Source organism: Drosophila rhopaloa, unplaced genomic scaffold, assembly GCF_018152115.1.
Source record: "Drosophila rhopaloa isolate 14029-0021.01 unplaced genomic scaffold, ASM1815211v1 contig_115, whole genome shotgun sequence".
Taxonomy (NCBI): Eukaryota; Metazoa; Arthropoda; class Insecta; order Diptera; family Drosophilidae; genus Drosophila; species Drosophila rhopaloa.
In genome coordinates this window covers 4769193-4786185 of record NW_025334990.1, presented here as the reverse complement: position 1 = coordinate 4786185, position 16993 = coordinate 4769193, and the positions used below count along the sequence as shown (strand labels likewise).

The 16993-nt window shown below is 40.6% G+C and overlaps 2 protein-coding genes across 3 annotated transcripts in view; one reads left to right on the top strand and one right to left on the bottom strand.

Annotated features, from left to right (window-relative positions):
- The window catches only part of LOC108038595, a 94098-nt gene that overhangs the window by 31821 nt on the left and 45284 nt on the right, over positions 1-16993 (top strand). For both annotated transcript variants that reach the window (XM_044457536.1, XM_044457543.1), the window contains one exon: positions 9775-9824. The gene's annotated coding sequence lies outside the window, so the exon portion shown is untranslated. The remainder of the gene's footprint in view (positions 1-9774; positions 9825-16993) is intronic.
- LOC108043419 (V-type proton ATPase 116 kDa subunit a) lies at positions 4954-7940 on the bottom strand. The gene has a single exon (XM_017122129.2). The coding sequence runs from the start codon at positions 7873-7875 to the stop codon at positions 5149-5151; it is 2727 nt and encodes a 908-aa protein (XP_016977618.1). The 5' UTR covers positions 7876-7940; the 3' UTR covers positions 4954-5148.

The following is a 16993-nucleotide window of genomic DNA, read 5'->3' as shown; positions in this document are numbered from 1 at the left end:
TCAATGTCGCTATTGTGGTCACACTTAATATTGTTTATTTTTATAATTTTTTGTTGGTTAATAATAAAAGTTTAGGCTACAAACATTACAAAATTTGTGGGCTTATACCAGAATTTAACTCATATTGAATATAAACACATTTCAACCAAAATATAAATAAATTAGAAAAGCAAAAAGACATTCTTTAAATAAATTTCCAGATTTCCATAAACTAATTACATAATATTGATTTTGAATAACTATTTCCATCGCCAGCTTATATTTGGACAAAGTAAATAAAACTTTAAATTGATTTTCTGTTTGCAACAAAATTCGTTTTACTGTCGCCGTACATTATGAATTATTCTATTGCTATTGAATATTGATGTCCCAGCGAAATTCCATGACTCAATCTTAAGCAATTTTGCTTGCCAAAAAGAAAACGAAGCAAAAACAATCAAAGAGTCAAACAAAAACAAAGCATTTGGCATATCATGAATATTTTATGAACTGAACCCAAACCCGTTTCGTTCGCCACTCGACTTTAACTTCAACTTCATCTTCGTCGGCGGATTCGTTCGACATTTTTCGCGCCGGCTCACTCACTCGCCCTCATTACAAAACACAAATCATGCATTGCGTTTACTTAACGGTTAACAAAAAGCTGACAAATTTATTGTCGCCGCTGACATAAATATCGGTATCAGACTTCTGACCCACTGGAAATGTGTCAGGCGGCGGTGGCTGTCGCGAATTTGCCAAAAGATCGTGCCGTAATTGACATATATACGGGTATATAGTATATCGCCATATATCAGGTTCTCATTATGCATGACTTGGGCCAAGACAAAAGGCTGAAATGGCGGAGAGAAACCGCTTGAGAAAATAATCAAAAGCGTTCTCCGGAGTGTTTGTGTGGTCGTCGCTGCAAGATCAAAGGCATAAATACATGAAACTTACTTTTAATGAGGGTCACATGGCTTTCGGTTGTATTTTCCTCTGAGGTTTATCATTTTGAGTTAACTAATTTTGGATTCTTATCTTGGTTGTGACACAAAAACAAAACATTTAGCTCAATTAATATTTCCCAACGGGAATTGTTAAGCGTGTGATCCACTTAAAGTTTTTTAAACCAGTAGCAACAATGAATTTGTCATTCTCCAACATTTCACTTTTATAATATTCTTTATTAATATAATCTTAAACAATTAGAGATGTCAAAACAAAGCTTAATATGGTTAATTAAGTTTATTGACATAATGGTTTTGTAAAATAATTTGAAGCATCTTGGGCATTTTCAATTGAAAACACCACAGCCAATGTTTATAGAGATAAAAAAAAAATCGAAACAATGTTGTTTGATATATCTCGACTATGTTCAAAATTACTATGCAATAAATGCGATTTATGAGAACTGAAAAAAACATTTATATATTCTCAAAAATATTAATGAACCGTAAAATTGTGCAATAAATTTTATTTATATTTATGTTGAGAAATTTCTTTTTATATTTATGGGCAGCTGAAGTGTGTTTTTTGCAGTCTTTCACTTTCCGCTTTTGTGGCCTTTATTTGGTACTATCTGATTAATTTTATGCATATTTTGTAGCTATCTTGCTAATGAACTGCTAAATGCCAAAATTGGGTTCTCAAGTCGCGTCTCAGAAATTTCACTTTTCCAGCAGAGCATTGCAAATACAAAGTCCCAACCGGTTACACACAATATCTAGTTTAAATTAATTTCTTTCCCCAGCTCTGCCCGCTTTGTTTTTTTTTTTGCCAATTTTAATTAAAACATTTCGGCTGAGTGAAAGTTTTTCCCCTTCGCATTAGCAGATCTGGCTTGTTTTTGCTTCTTTAATAGTCAATTGTCAGCTTCCGTTCTGCAAAGCAAAAAAGAGTCGAAAAGGCAGAGAAAGACGAAGATGAACAAAAGACAATTTTAATTAAAGCCCAAACAATGCACAATTTGTGGGGAATTAAGTGGCATTTTTCCACTTGACAGACCGACGAGCGAAATGGCCAAAATGTGCAAAGCCAACAAATTGTGTAGCCAGTTAATTAATTGTCTTAATAGTTCACAGATGTTTACAGTTAAATCTGTATGTTTTTGTTTTCGCTTGTTGTTTGGATGATCTTTTCATCATGCTGACTTCATTTGAATGATTTTATTTTTTCGCTCGCCCAGCTTGTGTTTAAGCACTTGAGGTGCTTCAACGTCCGAGTTTGGAGCTGGAAATGTCCTTCTGCTGAGCCAGCGAATTCTTCGGAGTACATTGACTTTGGCTTTAGCTGTGGCTTTTGGCCTGCAGTTCGCTTTGGCCAGCAACCATGGGCTGAATTTAACACCTTTTTTGTTACTGCCGCGCATGTAAAGGCCCAAAAGCAGAACTAGACAGAGTCGCAGTGCCAACAATGGCTGTTGCTGTTGCAGCTGCCGCAACAATGACAACAGCAACATGGGAGCAGCAGCAGCAGCAGGAACAGCAACATCCATGGGCAAAACCCTTTAAAGGACAGCGGCAATGCACTCAAAAAACTGACGACCCAAGAGCATGAGTCGGAGATCGTGACGTGACGTGATGCGACTGACGAGCAGAAAACGGACAACCATCCGCATTTAAGTCTCAAATTGATTCTCCCCAGACAACAATGCGACCTTGCTTTTCTTGCAGTGCACACAGAGAGAAAATATTAACGAAATCGGTCGGAAATTCGAAGATATTGCATTAGTTATTTCTAAGCTTTAAGTAGTTTGTCCAGAAATAAAAATGTATTGTGCCCTACTCAAATATATAGCTTTAAGCCACATTTATTTTCTATTGATTTCTTTTTTTTTAATTTGTTTATTAGTTGCATTTTCAAACCGCCTTTATTGATTGTTAAATGTATATGCTTATTTAAAATCTATTTTTACCATTAAAAAATAAATTTCGATTTATGTCGTCTAAGAACTATTTTAAATTTTGTTTCTGCGTATCTTTTTTATATAGGTGTTTGGTAATGAAACATCTTCTATCATATATCTCATCCTTTGAACATTAAATTTTAAATTCTTCAATTTCTTATATAATTTAGAATAAAGAAATGCTTTTTAAGACTTGCCTTTTAAAGTCTCTAATCTCTTTGTGTTTCTCTCCGTGCATCGGTTCTAAGCTGCCGTGGTTGCAATCTGGGCCCGGCAGCCCCTTAGAGACTTGACAATTGTTGGCCATAAAAGTGCTAAGCAGTTGGCCATTGGGCCCAGCATTAGAGCCACGCACAGCGGCCGCATCAACGAAAGTATAAACAAAAGACTTGGGCAACAAACTTGACCCACCCGGGCCGCTGCCGCTGCCGCTCTTTGCTGCAGCACCTAAACAATGGCGCGTGCTGCGGTTTAAAGTTATAGCCAAAGCCAAAGAGTCAGAGCCTGTTTTGGGCTGGCAATTGCGTAGAGTGTTCGCTGCCCAAAACCTGCTCTGGTCATGAAACTTACTGCACATTACTGCCATCGAGTTAGTTCTGCTTTCCGTGGTGTGCTGCTGTTGTTGTCGCTGCGATCTAATAAAGTCAGGCCAAGTCAACCCGGGCCGTGTGGCTAACGAAAGTTATTTATGCACGAGCCAGTCTACTTAGGCCGGCCTGCATGCGTCATCGGTTGCTGTTCATAATTTATGCCAAGTCTTGGGCCTCAGCCAACCAGCAACTGGCAACTAGCAACTAGCAACCAGCAACCAAAGTTGCTGGCGTGGGTGTTAATGGCAAACAGAGCGGCAACAACAGCAGCAAAGACACAGAAAAGCTCGGCTGTGTGAGTGTGTGGAAAACTGGCAAGAACGATGCCGTAAAATAATTCGACAAGGAATTACCCAACAATAACGTATATTGGGGTAATTCAAATAAAATTGAGCAAAATCTTTTAGAGTTTAGAGTTTTATATTCGGAAATAAAACGCCAATATATATTTATTTTTCTGCGATAAATAAAATACAATACCATTTAATGCTTTTGGCTTAAATTTAAGAGAGATCGTTGTGTGGCAAGAGTGGGTATAATATTAGGAAAATCTATAAATGACTTGTTACGGATATATTTTTAATTATTATTTTTAAGCAATTTTGCTCGTAATGTAAATTAATATGTAAATTCACATAATGATTCATCTAAGACCACTTTTTGAAAAAGTGCTTAGATTTTTAATTTATTTAAAGTTATATAATACAATTTGAAGCTATTGACTTATTAAGCTGCAAGGTACGAGGACAAACGGTCAAAAGATTTCCTCATTTTTATTTTAAAAAAGTTGAACAGAAATCAATCTCAACCTGATCTAAATTTTTATTGTCCTAACTTTTATAGCAGGCAATTGCCAATATAAAACGCAGTAAAAATATACTCCTTTGCTCAGCAAAAAACAGGGTACACGACAAGAACAGCGGAGTATAATAGAACAGCAGCCATACTGGCACAAGAGCAGCTCCAAAGGGTCGACGACTTCAGCGCCCGCATTGGAGGAAGGAAGCCCGGCGCGGCAACAGTCGTAACTGCAACTGCAACAGCAGCAACTGCAGCAGCAACAGCAACAGCAACAGCAGCAGCTGGCAATGGCATAAAGCAAACAAATGGAAATTGTTTAAAGCCAGCTTTGGTTTATGGCCTTTTGCATGGAGCCCGGCTACTGCTAATTGCAAAGGAATGTCCAAGTCCGCAGCAGCGGGCGTGGGCAGCTCTTGGTTTGCTCTTGGCCACAGTTAATTGCCAAAAGATAGGGGCAGCCAACAACGAAGGTCCATCCTAAAATATATATGCTTGTTCCTACTATAAAACTATTGCAAACACGCTATTAACTTCAAACCACATTTTATAAAGGAAAACCATTAAGGATGTCCGTGAACTTACAAAGAAAATCTTTTAAAAATCCATAGCTATCTTATGAAATGTTTTGCAAATCCAGTGCAATCTTAAAAAGGTTTTACTAAAATGCACTGTTTAACACTATTTTTATTTTAGCAAGCCAACATTACATTTAATTTGTACTTCTTAAATTATTCATTGAAGACATCATAACATTGCAAAATTATCATTATTATTAACGTTTGATTTTATAAAGTTCATACAGAAGCAGAAAGTACGAAAATGCATAAACCAATAATTTGTATTGTAAAGTAAAAAAAACCGAAAATAAAACTAACTCCTTTGGTTTGAGGGCGGGAAGCTGAACGCCTTGAAGGACTCGCCCGCTCCGCCAAAGAACTTCGACTGGAACTCCACCCAGTGGAGGCGCAGGGTGTGCAGGAAGGCACTCAATCCCTCCATCATCACCAGAATGGCCACTGTGAGGATGGCCCAGGCGAAGAAGGAGGCCATGAGCATGGGCACGCCGTAGTACAGCGGCAGGTTGTTGTGGAAGCCCTTGTTGAGGACCATGTGCCACAGGACATCCGACAGCTGGTCGTGGGCCAAGGATAGTGCCCACAGGCGCAGATACGAGGCGGTGTGCGACACCGATCCCAGCACCGTTTCGATGGTGTGGATGCCCGAGTGAATCCAGATCTCCGACATTTCGAACTCCTCCTCGTTGTCCACGCTCTTCTGCTTGCTCATCTCACTGGAATCGTCCTCGGTGTACCGCATGGTGGAACGCATCTCCCGGATCGTCTGCCGGCGCATCGGCTTCAGATCCCGGAACTCCCTCTGCTTTTGGTGGCGCCGCCGGAGCAGATAGAGCGGCTTGCCGGCCAGTAAAATGGGTATCGAGCACAGGGCAATCATGACCAGGGCGTACTCCACCATCCGCTCATAGGGATACATGTCGGCCAGACAGTTCTCCGCCGGCTCCTCGTCCTTCATCAGCATCATGTTGATGAAGGTGATCAGCACCGAGGGGGCACACGCCGAGTTGTAGGGCGTCTCCTTGTGCCCGCCGAAGGCCAGCCACTTGTAGAAGATCAGGAAGACGAGGTAGCAGAACAGGCAGATCATGAACACCATCTGCGGGATGACCACCAGGAAGAGATCCGCCTTCTTCTTCAGGAGCACACAATTGGCCGCGGCCAGGCCCAGTCCAAACATCATCTGCGAAATGCCCAGGACAATGGCCAGCTTCATCTTCATCGAGTTGGTGGTGGTGATCGAGTCCTGGCCGCAGACGGCCCACACTGGGTCCATCCCAATGGGATACGGGTTGCCCGTGTAGAAATTGGGATCTGCCGCGTTCAAGGTCAGCTGGGTCATGTGGTCCTCCAGAGTGCTCGCATTGTAGCGACAACTCCAGCTCGAACCGAATAGATTGAAGCCCTTGGACATGACTATGTTGTAGATTAAGCCCATGTAGGCGGAGAATATCCCCATCAGTAGGATTATGTAGCGACCCGCGAAGAGGATGTTCAGGATCTCGTTCTCCGAGGTCGACGAGATCTGATACTTCTTGATCTCCTTGTGTTTCCAAATCATAAGGCCGGAGAACAAAATCAACAGAAGGCCATGTCCCAAGTCGCCAAACATCACGGCAAAGAGGAAGGGGAACGTGATGATGGTGTAAGGAGCGGGATTCAGCTCCTTGTAGTCAGCCATTCCATAGGCATCGATCAGGTTCTGGAATCCCCTCGTGAACCTGTTGAGCCGAAAGTACGTTGGTGGCATGTGATTGACCAATCGGGTTTTCTTTAGCAAAATTGCCCGAGAGGACATGTCCTCGTCCGGTTCGAAATCCGAATCCCTCCTCTCCTGCCAACGCATTCTTTGATACTTTTCAGTCATCTCTTCGTCTTCCTCATCCATTTCCTTGGCTTTGTCCCTTTCGCTCTTCCGGTCTGCACCCCCACTTAATCTGGAGGTGTTGCGCAGGATGTCCCGCACTTCCTGGACATCCGAGGATGGCACATACACCTCGGCCAGCAGATACCGGGGCACCTCCAGTCCGCCCACCAATCTGAGACGATTCATCAGATCGTATACCTTCAGGGCCTTGCGCAGATTAACCCGCACAATGAACAGGTCCTGGCCAGCCACCTCCAGGATCTGGCGCCGCATAAACTCTGCCTCCTTAAGGACCTTCTCCACATTCACTATCTCCTGGCTCAGCTCCCTCACCTTCTCCTCCCGCTGGCTGGCCGATCTCGGGCAGTCGTAGACGTTCACATGGTAGTGGCCACAGATCTTCAGCACCTTGGGCCAAAGCATCGTGGAACTGGCCATCATGAGGAGCGCGAACTTGCGCACCTTCTCTGGCCGCTGACCATGATGAAATTCGAAGACCGGAGTGGGCATTTCGGTGAAGCGAATGATCAAGTTGAAGGAGCACAGGCGGTAGAGCAACAGCTCAAAGCTGTAGAACTTATCCGCTCGGATGCAACCGATCATGTAGTTGAGCTGCGATTGATGGGTTGCCGTGGTGGCATCCTGCACCAGGCCCATCATCGTGCTCTCCGAGTAGAGCAGCTCACTGCCCATGTCCGCGGCCATAAACTTGTTGGCTCTGGTTATGGCAAAGCTATGCTCCATCATGCGATACCGGCGATTGTCCAGTCGGTAATAGTGCTCCGTGACGGCATTGGCCTCCACGTGGATGCGTTTCAACCTATCTCCGTACTTGGCCAGATCCTTCTCCCGCATCCGATCATCCCGATCCACGTCCGGGTAGAACACCTCGTTCACATGCAGCTGGGTGATCTGGTTGTGCAGGTTCTCCACCAGCCGCAGTAGCTCGTGGCACTGGGCCACCTTCCGCGAATACAGATTGTTCAGCAGGCGATCCTCGTCGTACACATTGTTGAACTGCACCGATCCGTGGTGACCCAACTCTATGAGGCAATCGAAGGCGTTGTCCACGTGCAACAGCAGTTGGCACAAATCCATGTCCTCGCTGCGGAAAAAGGACTTGACTTTCGTCTGCCGCTTTTTGAATATTTTCATTGTGAATGTCTACCGATCGCACAAATAAATAATTACAAAATAGAAAAGATAAAAGTGTGACTGATTTTTCGATTCGGTTTGTTTAACTACTTGCTCATTTGGGAAAATATATAGTTATTTCAGGGTTAATTTTAAATGAACAAACTATTAAATAAAATAGATTTTTTTTGTGAAAACAAAGTCATGTTTAGTTTTTTAATTATTTTTATTAATTTATAAATTCCACAGTATAGCTAATAAACTTGGAATTTTTTATATTTTCTTCAATGCAATTACAATTTTTCTTTGGCCAGCTGCTTATTTTTCGTTTTGGGTTGGGGTATTTGACTCCTGCTAATTGATACGTTTGTTTGCCTCTCCTATTGTTGGCTCTCGTTTTTTGTTGTTTATTTAATTCGAGTAGCAAACATGTTCAGGTCCAATCCAAGCTGCCCCCCACTCGAGATCAACTGCAGATAATTTCATGCTTTGCATGCAAACTCGTTGCAGTTACCATTTCAGCCACGCCCACTCCTCCGCCCCCGTCGCCGCCACGGTACAGTGAACCAAAACTGGCCAACTGCAATTTATGCCCTTGTCTTCTCGGCTGGGAACACTCGTTGTCAGACGGCCAAGAAGTTGTGGGAATTCTTGCATATAGTAATTCCATTATGCCTAATATGTCATACACCAGTGAGTTTTATAACAAAATTCTCACTTCAATTAGATGGTTACAAAACGCTGCAAGAATTTATTATATAAATTATGGTTTTAAAAAGTTACCAGCAAATTTGTAATAATAGTTCTAATAAACCGTAATAATGTTAGGTAACAAAGGCTGTATAAACGTTTTGTTTGGCCAACACAACACTAAAAACTTGTCACAACGATTTGTTGACATGGCACAATGGTATAAATATTTATGGTATCTTTTTATGACGATTTAGTTTTATGGCACGCATATGTTTAGAAATTCGGGAATAAATTTACATATTAGATATATTTGAAAATAAAGCAAGGCTGAGTTTAGAATTTGTGGAAATATTTGGGATAGTTTTATATGAAAGTTGCAAAAAGCACTTAATTTGTTAAAATTTAATCTGCCTTTTATTGCCTTTGATTTGGCCATAAAAGACAAAGCATTTGATTTAGTTTGACAAGCATTGTTTTTATAGATATGCTTTTCTTACATAAAACATTTTGCTTAGACTTTGTGAGAGATTCATTTCATTTCATTCGGCAAAACATTTTCCCATAAAAATCGACTTCACATCGCATTCAAAGACATTGAAATTGTTTTGTAATTTGGTCGGTGACTGATTGCCGACCCTTTGAAATGGGTTTGAAAAGCATTTTCGGCTCATTAGCCGTTGCTAAAAGGAAAACAGGCATTACTCACTCAAGTGAAAATGGTTTTGGGACCGTTTGTTCGTTTGTTAGCACTTCCACGACAATGAAAGTAAAAGTGCCAAAGCCGAACTGCACTTGATAATTTCTTTGGCAAACCTTTGACAATAAAAGTGCTATTGCCATTGTTAAGCGGCAGTTCGATTTCATTATTAAGAAATTAAGTCACCGAATTGAAAGTTTCGAAAGCAAAAGTGAACAAAACCAAGGCAGAAAGTTTTCACTTTTCAGTTGTGCGCGACAATTGCAGGCAATAAATCAAATCGAAATCAAAGTCACTTACAGAACAACGGGGCTACATGTGTTGCCGCCTTGTGGATGTGTCTAAAATAAATACGAAAACAATGTCAATTTGTAGCTGACGGCAAAGGTAGTTTTCGAGATCTATTGAAGAGCTCAGACCATAATGGGAATCGAGTTGAGGAGTTCATTGTCTGCTCGAGTATTTTCATAAACTAATTTGCATTTCTCTTTTGCTTACTCATGTGTTTCTCCTTGCTTCTCTCTTTGCAGTGGTAATGTGATCGGCGATTTTCGGGAGCAATTAGAAGACTAAACAAAAGGTAAGCAGCAGCTGCCATCGATTTTGGCATTACGCCCTCGCACATCCATCTCGAGTCCCAATCCAATCCAATTCAATCCACATCCAGACCAAGACAATCCATTTTAACTCACTCACTTTTCGCTGCGGCAAAGAGAAAGTGCATTTCATGTTTCTGGCCTCTTGGCCAAGTCTGTAATTTGCCAGAACCCGCAATTAACGCCTAAACAGACTGGGCCCAGTTATCTCCTTCAGCGTGGCAGTGCCAATCAAGTGCGTGGCTCCCAAAGCAAGTGGTCTTTGAAGTTAACATTTCATTTCGTTTCGTTTGCTTGCTTTTTTAATTATAGAGAACCCGTCGTAAATCTCCGTGTGGGTGTTTCCCCGCAGAATTGGGTCAAGTTTGATGTGACGGCAGGGAAAACTGGTAGCGAAAGTTGAAAGTGACATTTTAGACCCTATATTTGGAGGTTCTTAGAGAGTACTCATAACAAAAAGGCAAAGTCCAAAACTTAGGTAATCTTACGCACTGGCTAAGCTCATCAGGTTCGTCGTCTAAGTCATTCGTTTTGGCCTCTGACGCCAGTGCGTGGACTTATAGATCTACCCGTAAAAGCCCGTGGACTTGGCACCGTTACCAGCCAGACGGCCAAGAGTGGCTGCCTCAAATTCTGCCTGACGGCGGCTTCATTAAAATGTCTGCCTGCCAGATTGGCCCGGCCAAAACCGTTTTGTTGCTCTTTAAGAATACCTTTTAGTTATGGCTTAAAAGGGTATGCTACATAATCAGTGGTGAATGTAAAGTAAGAACCAAGAATAAAGAAGAAAAGACATGAGTCAAGAAAATCGTAATTAATTAATGCCAAATTTTATACTTGTATGTTCATACTTCCGCAGTTTACATTTATTTATTATTTAACATAACTATTTAAAATTTCAAAGTTATAGTTCTATAAATAACAAGCCCGATTACTCTCAAGTGAAGTAGTTTTCTCTTAGCTTGATTTATTTATACCTAAGAAATGGTTTTCCATTTTACTGATTTGTTTGCTGTAGTTAAATGCGTTGCTTTCTTTCTCTTTTGTTATAGAATATTAGTCTAGTTGTAGAATACTATAATAACTTCAATCCTTCCATTCTTAAAATAAATTTGCCTGAAAGACAAAATAATTTTTTTAATGTTGATTTTTCATCTTCAAATTATAATACCATATAAATAATTCAAACTGTAAATTCAGAAAATGCGAATTTTTATCACAAGTAAGATTTGTGGCTACTGATACATTCTTTTCTCAAATGAGGTTTTTGAACAAGTTAAAACTTTTAAGGATAAATAACCAATTTTTATGAGAAATCTTCGCTTAGGGTATCTTAGAGTTCGGTAGTCGGCTAAGACAGCTTTCCTCGTTTGAAATTGAAACGTCTCTGTCTGGTGCGGCGACTCCAGCGGCTGGGGCTGCAACTACTTGCGAGTACCTTGGCAAATGCATCATCGTCTGCGGCACGTCGTGGATGTCAGCTTATCTGGCCAGACGAACGCATCGCAGGTGATGGGGAAGGGGAAAGGGGGAATGCTTAGCTTTGGGCCCGCTCAGGGTCTTTTGGTCCGAAGCTTCCGCCTTGGCCCGGTCAACTTCTACTCTAACTTCAACTTCAGCTTCAGCTTTGGCTTCAACTTCAGCTCGAAACTCCAACGCCGCCGCCACCAGCGAGCAATTTTCAATTTGCCAATTGTAGCAGTAAACTTCTTTATAGCTGTTCTTTCTCTCCGGCTTCTCGGCCGTCTTCTTGGCCATATTCTGCTGGCCGGAGTACCGTTAGCTTGGGTGCTCATGTGGATTGGCTTTAGGTGTTTGTCTTGACTCCAGTTGTCTTGTCTTGACTCCACTTCACCTGTTTGCATGTGTGTCCGTGCTCCCACTGTGTGTGCGTGTTGGGCTGGCCTCCACTAATTTGCGACAATTGGCCTGGCCATTAGCCGGACTCTCGGTGGGCCGGAGGGGGCGTGGCACTGGCCATGGTCGAACCACAAGCCGGCCAGTGAAGTGAACTAGCATATATATCAATTTATCAAGGAATTCTGGCATGAAATTATAAATGCAAAGATCTTTCTTCGTTTTTTGAGTGACTTAACAAGCCGTTGGAAGGGCACTGGCCGCAGCGAGTCTCTGGGGGCTGTTACGGAAGTGTACCATAAATTGGAATTCAAATATAATTGTATTTGATTGTGTATTAGGGGGAAATAATTATGTGCGAAATCGAGGAAATCAAAGGTCGTTCATGGGATGAGACTCACTGACGTGTGGAAGGTTAAAATGTTGTGATTTGGGAAGTTTGAACCATATGTTTATCCAAATAATGCCTTTAAAGTTATAACACACATAGGTTAAAGTTTTCGCCAGAATTTACACTTCTTTCGACACATATATTTATAAAATTTAACTAAACTAAAACCATTGCTTTATAAAATAAGTTCCTTTTAAACTTTTTAGTACATTTTTTTACTTAAAAAAATGTAGTTGTCACTAAATCAAATAATCAAATCAAATAAATTTAAAATAATTTTTTTATTTGTATATCTACATGGCTCTAAAATTGTTAGAATAAAAAAAAGCAATCTTTTAAAAAAATTGTTAAGCCAATAACAGATTATTTTGTTTAAGAAACAAAAAAGGTCTTACTATTAAAAATGTACTTCTTATTTAAAAATTACGATGTGCATTTCATTAATTAAATAGTAGCTTGGAGCTAATTTAAATGAAAAATTAAGAAGAACATAAAACAGCTCGCACATAAGCTATCTCCTGATGGCTGTAAAAGAAGACTTAAATGGGGCTTTCTTTGAAATACGATCCCATCTGACTCATTTCTAAGCCAGCCAACCATTAAAACCTCTCCCCATAAACGAAAAACCCCAATTAGTGAATGACCCTTCAGTTTGGATTTATGTTCCATAAATATCGAACAATTGACAGACAGTCGGCGTTATTCTTGCAGCAGTGGCAGCACTTTGGCGTAACTGCAGCGACCACAAATCTTGACCAGCTTTTTTCCGCTGGCCAGGTAATGGACAGTAAAAAACTGCAGCCACACATGGGTGGCAATTCATTAGAGACACGCTGGTTTGCATGATTTCGGCTTAGGGTTTTTCTTTTATTTCTGTATATACATTTTTTTTTTTGGATTGCCAACATGAGCGGCCAAACATGACCCAAATTTCGCCTATGACCGCACACATGGAGTGCATTTGGGGCCCGGGCTTAAAAGTTCCACCCCCACAGCGGGGTATTCAAATCCAACACCCATTCGCGGCTTGAGTTCAAAGTGAAATTTTGTACTTTGATTGTTGTTCACATGACCGCGATTGGTTTGTCAGAACCTAATCAACACATCATCAATAACAGTGGGGAATTATTTCAGCGTTCTCTGGCGTGGCTGTTTGATTGGTTCTATGTTGGAGATTAATGGCACACAAACTCACGGGCGAGAAATGCAAACACAACATCGGAAAACAAACACCAAACAAATGGCCAAAGCAAATAATGGGAGGTGGTTGGGGGCTAGGAGGTCACTTCGAAATGGACGTTGATTATGGAGTTGCCAAAACAAAAAAGCGGCTGAAAACTTAATGAAAGCCAAACGGAACAGTTTGTGGTTTTTGTAAATTTTTCCAGTGGTTCGAGTGGGTGTCTGTGGCAATCTGATTGCCACTGTCCACCGGCAATTTGGTTGCCCCTCTGTGTGTGTCTGAGTGGGTGCTACTGCTGCTGCTGCTGCAATTGATGCCTGCAATTATCCCCGAAAGCCACACAAACAATGCGCAAATTAAACGCAATAAACAAAATCAAAGAGTTATGGGGAGCGGGCTTAGCGGTAGCGGAGTAGGTGATTACCCGTTGAAAAATGAGAAAACTGCAGGGGAGATAAAGACTTTACGGAGGGTAAAAGAAAAAGTTGGATATTGCCACATTCATATATATACTCTTTGGCATCTAACATATACACTTAGTTTGAATTGTTTAAAATTGTTACGAAAAATGGTTTATAAAATCATAATTTAAATGTTTATATTACTGTTTTAAATTGTATTTAGCTTCAAATGGGATTTCTTTTTGGACATTAATAGGTTGTATCAATATATTAACATTGATAATGATTTGAAATCGCTGTCTTCAAATTTTTTTATTTACATGATAAATATTAAATCAATACCAGTCAATAATATAATGTTAAAAACTATTACTATATATCTGACTGGACATGAAGATGGTAAAACAATCTATGTATTCAACAAATACTTGATCAGAAATTAATTTAACCTAACTTAACTTAACTTAATGTTAGTTAATGTAAACCATTAACTAGTAAAAAATAAAGCAACAGTATCTAATTTTAAAAAACATATTGGTAATACATCGCAACAGAATTAGGGAGCTTTGTAGAGAACCTAGTGGCTGCAAGAAAAAAAGGTAGCTGCCGGCACAGGGGTGTTGGGGCGGGGGTCAAAGTACCCCGCGGCGGAGGGCAATGTAAATATTTTACGCCACAATTGGCGCGTTGATTTGTTGCATATTAAACAACGGCCGCAGGCTGCGTAGGCCGCTCCACCGAACCACCAAACCACCGAGTGCGGCACCACCAATCGCAACGTGTGTTTGTGGTGCAATTAGCTTTTTTCCGCCGTGGATTTCTGTGGGGCATGCCATTGGTTATGGCCGCGGCGCTCCCGTAATTTGCTCATAACCCGGCTAATAGACAGCGTCAAAGGCCCGAAAGCCAAATTGGGTGTGTTACAGTATTGCCAAGTTATGTGTGGCTAGCACAGCACCGCTGCCCGATTGTTCAGATGGATGGTTTTAAAACACCAACCGATTTTTGGCCACACTTGATGGTGGTGGCTAAGGCCTCGTAACACGCGCCAAGAAATTGGTAGAGGTGTAGGCCAGTAAATCTACATACTTGTTGACTAGCAAGTGCTAAGTAAATCAACCATGGTCATAAACAAGAGATTATGTTGCAGGATTTATGTTTGTAAAAACACGTATGGCACATAAAAACCAAATAAAATATATTTGAGCACGAACACAAAACTTTAAAGAGCTTTACTAAAACTGACACTATTTATTAAAATAAAAAAAAAATTTGTTTATTAAAACATTTTTTAAAAATAGTTTTTAAGCTATAATAAAACCTGAACAAAAACCAATTATTTTTCATAGCCTTTTGTATTGGAGAAGACTACGCACTTGGAATATTATTTTACAACTAAAGTATGCAAGTTATTATTATTATTATTATTATTGTTTAGTTGTACATATCGTCTCAAAAAACCACATTTTAGACTGGCAACCAAAAACCTTGTTTCCATTTAAAACTTAAAAGCCTGCATTACCATTAGCATTTAACGATGCTAATTACTTTCGACATAAATAAAACATTTTGAAAAGTTAACTTCAGAATCGTTTAAGTAATTCTTGACGATCTTCATCGTGTTAGCCAACCGCTTTATCACGCAATCAGCCCGTCAAAAGATGTAAGCGACCTTGGCTCAAAGCGCATTTTTGTGGCTTAGAAGTTGGCGCCTTGTCATTGTTATTTTTTTGGTTTGTTTTTCTCTGTTTATTTGTATTTTTTGGTTCGGTCTGGTGTGTAAATCCATGAATTTATTCATGCGCTCATTGCCTCAATTAATGCGACATTGAGCGCAATTTGCTGTTTGTCATCAATCTTCATTTCAGTTTTGGTTACGCTGGAAAGGTAGTGGTTGCTGGTGTGATTAAAAAGGGTTTACTTATTTAATGGATGGGGCAGGAAGAGGCTTGTCGCAGGCGACAGCGACTTAATCAATTTCGAAAAAGGTTCGCCTGATTGAGGATCTTTTGGCAGCGGATTTCTCATCGTTCTTTGTGGCCGACTCACGTCCCAGCACTCGAACTTGCTTTCTGGCCCGGTTTTCAGAAATTGCCAGCGATTGAAGTGGCACGTATTACGTGCATTAGTATCCCTTTGTCACGGGGCCACAATGCACTTGCCAGAAACTCTTCAGATTGGTTCCAGTGTGTCGAGCTTCTTGGCTGCAAGATTTATGACACTTTTGTTTTGAGCCCCAGAGCCCCAGAGCACATGGCCAAAACCTCAATGCAAAATCAATGGCGCTGATGCTTATCGCTTATTGTTGGCCCGCTTGTCAAGGGGTTTTCCGGCTTAATTCTCCTAGCCAGACTCTCTCCCTTCTGTTGATTGAGACGATATCTTGAATGATTTATGCTTGACACGCTTTATTGAAAAGCTATGGTTCGCTCTTTGCACTGAATGGGGTCATCAGCTGATAGCATTCTGATTTATATGCGCCAGCGGTTGACATTCATATTTTATCTGCCGGCGGAGCTTGCCTTGCCACTTGCTGTGCTGCTGTGCTGCTGTGCTGCTGTGCTGCTGCCTTTGCCTCTGTGCAACGTGTCGTATGAGTGACATTAGCGAGAATCCCCCAGCTAACAAGCTGCCATCTTCAGCCAGGAATAACAGTTAGACTTCATCTGGCTCTTCTTTCCTTTGCATGCACACTGATAAGGCCACAAACAATGACAGCAGCAGCAGAAGCAGAGGAGGAGCAGCAGCAGCAGCAGCAACCTGTCCCAGTCCCATTCCGAGTCCCATTCCGAGTTCTATTCCAAGAGCCCAGTCCGTATGTGGCTGGGCACCCACCCCCAGAGACGCGACATCTCATGTCTCGACACACTAATAGAAATAACTGCCAAAAATACATTTATTTAAGGGTATTTTTTTAAGAACAAGATTTCTTTCCCTTTTAAGAAATTTCTACATTCATTTTAATAGTTTGTAAATTATTCAATTAATATTTGCTGGCTCCATACATTTTAACATTTTTCCAGAAAAAAAAAAATTTTTTTGAAAGCCGAATACTTTTTTAAAGTGACAATAAATTTTTGTATTTTAAAATTGCATTAATTTCACAAAATTATATATTCTTAAAATACAAAGCTGTAAAATATGTAATAATTATCACAAATATATAAACCTTTATATATATAAAAAGATATCAGGATATAGGTTTCTTAAAATACAAATACCCACAATATTAAGCTGGTTGGAAGGACTTTCAAAAATATGTAAGGATTATAACACATTAACAACACCGCAAGCAACCACTTCAACCTCTTGTTACATAAT

Excerpts from the sequence above, each read along its gene's own strand:
- LOC108043419 (XM_017122129.2), bottom strand. The coding sequence starts at position 7,875 with ATGAAAATATTCAAAAAGCGGCAGACGAAAGTCAAGTCCTTTTTCCGC.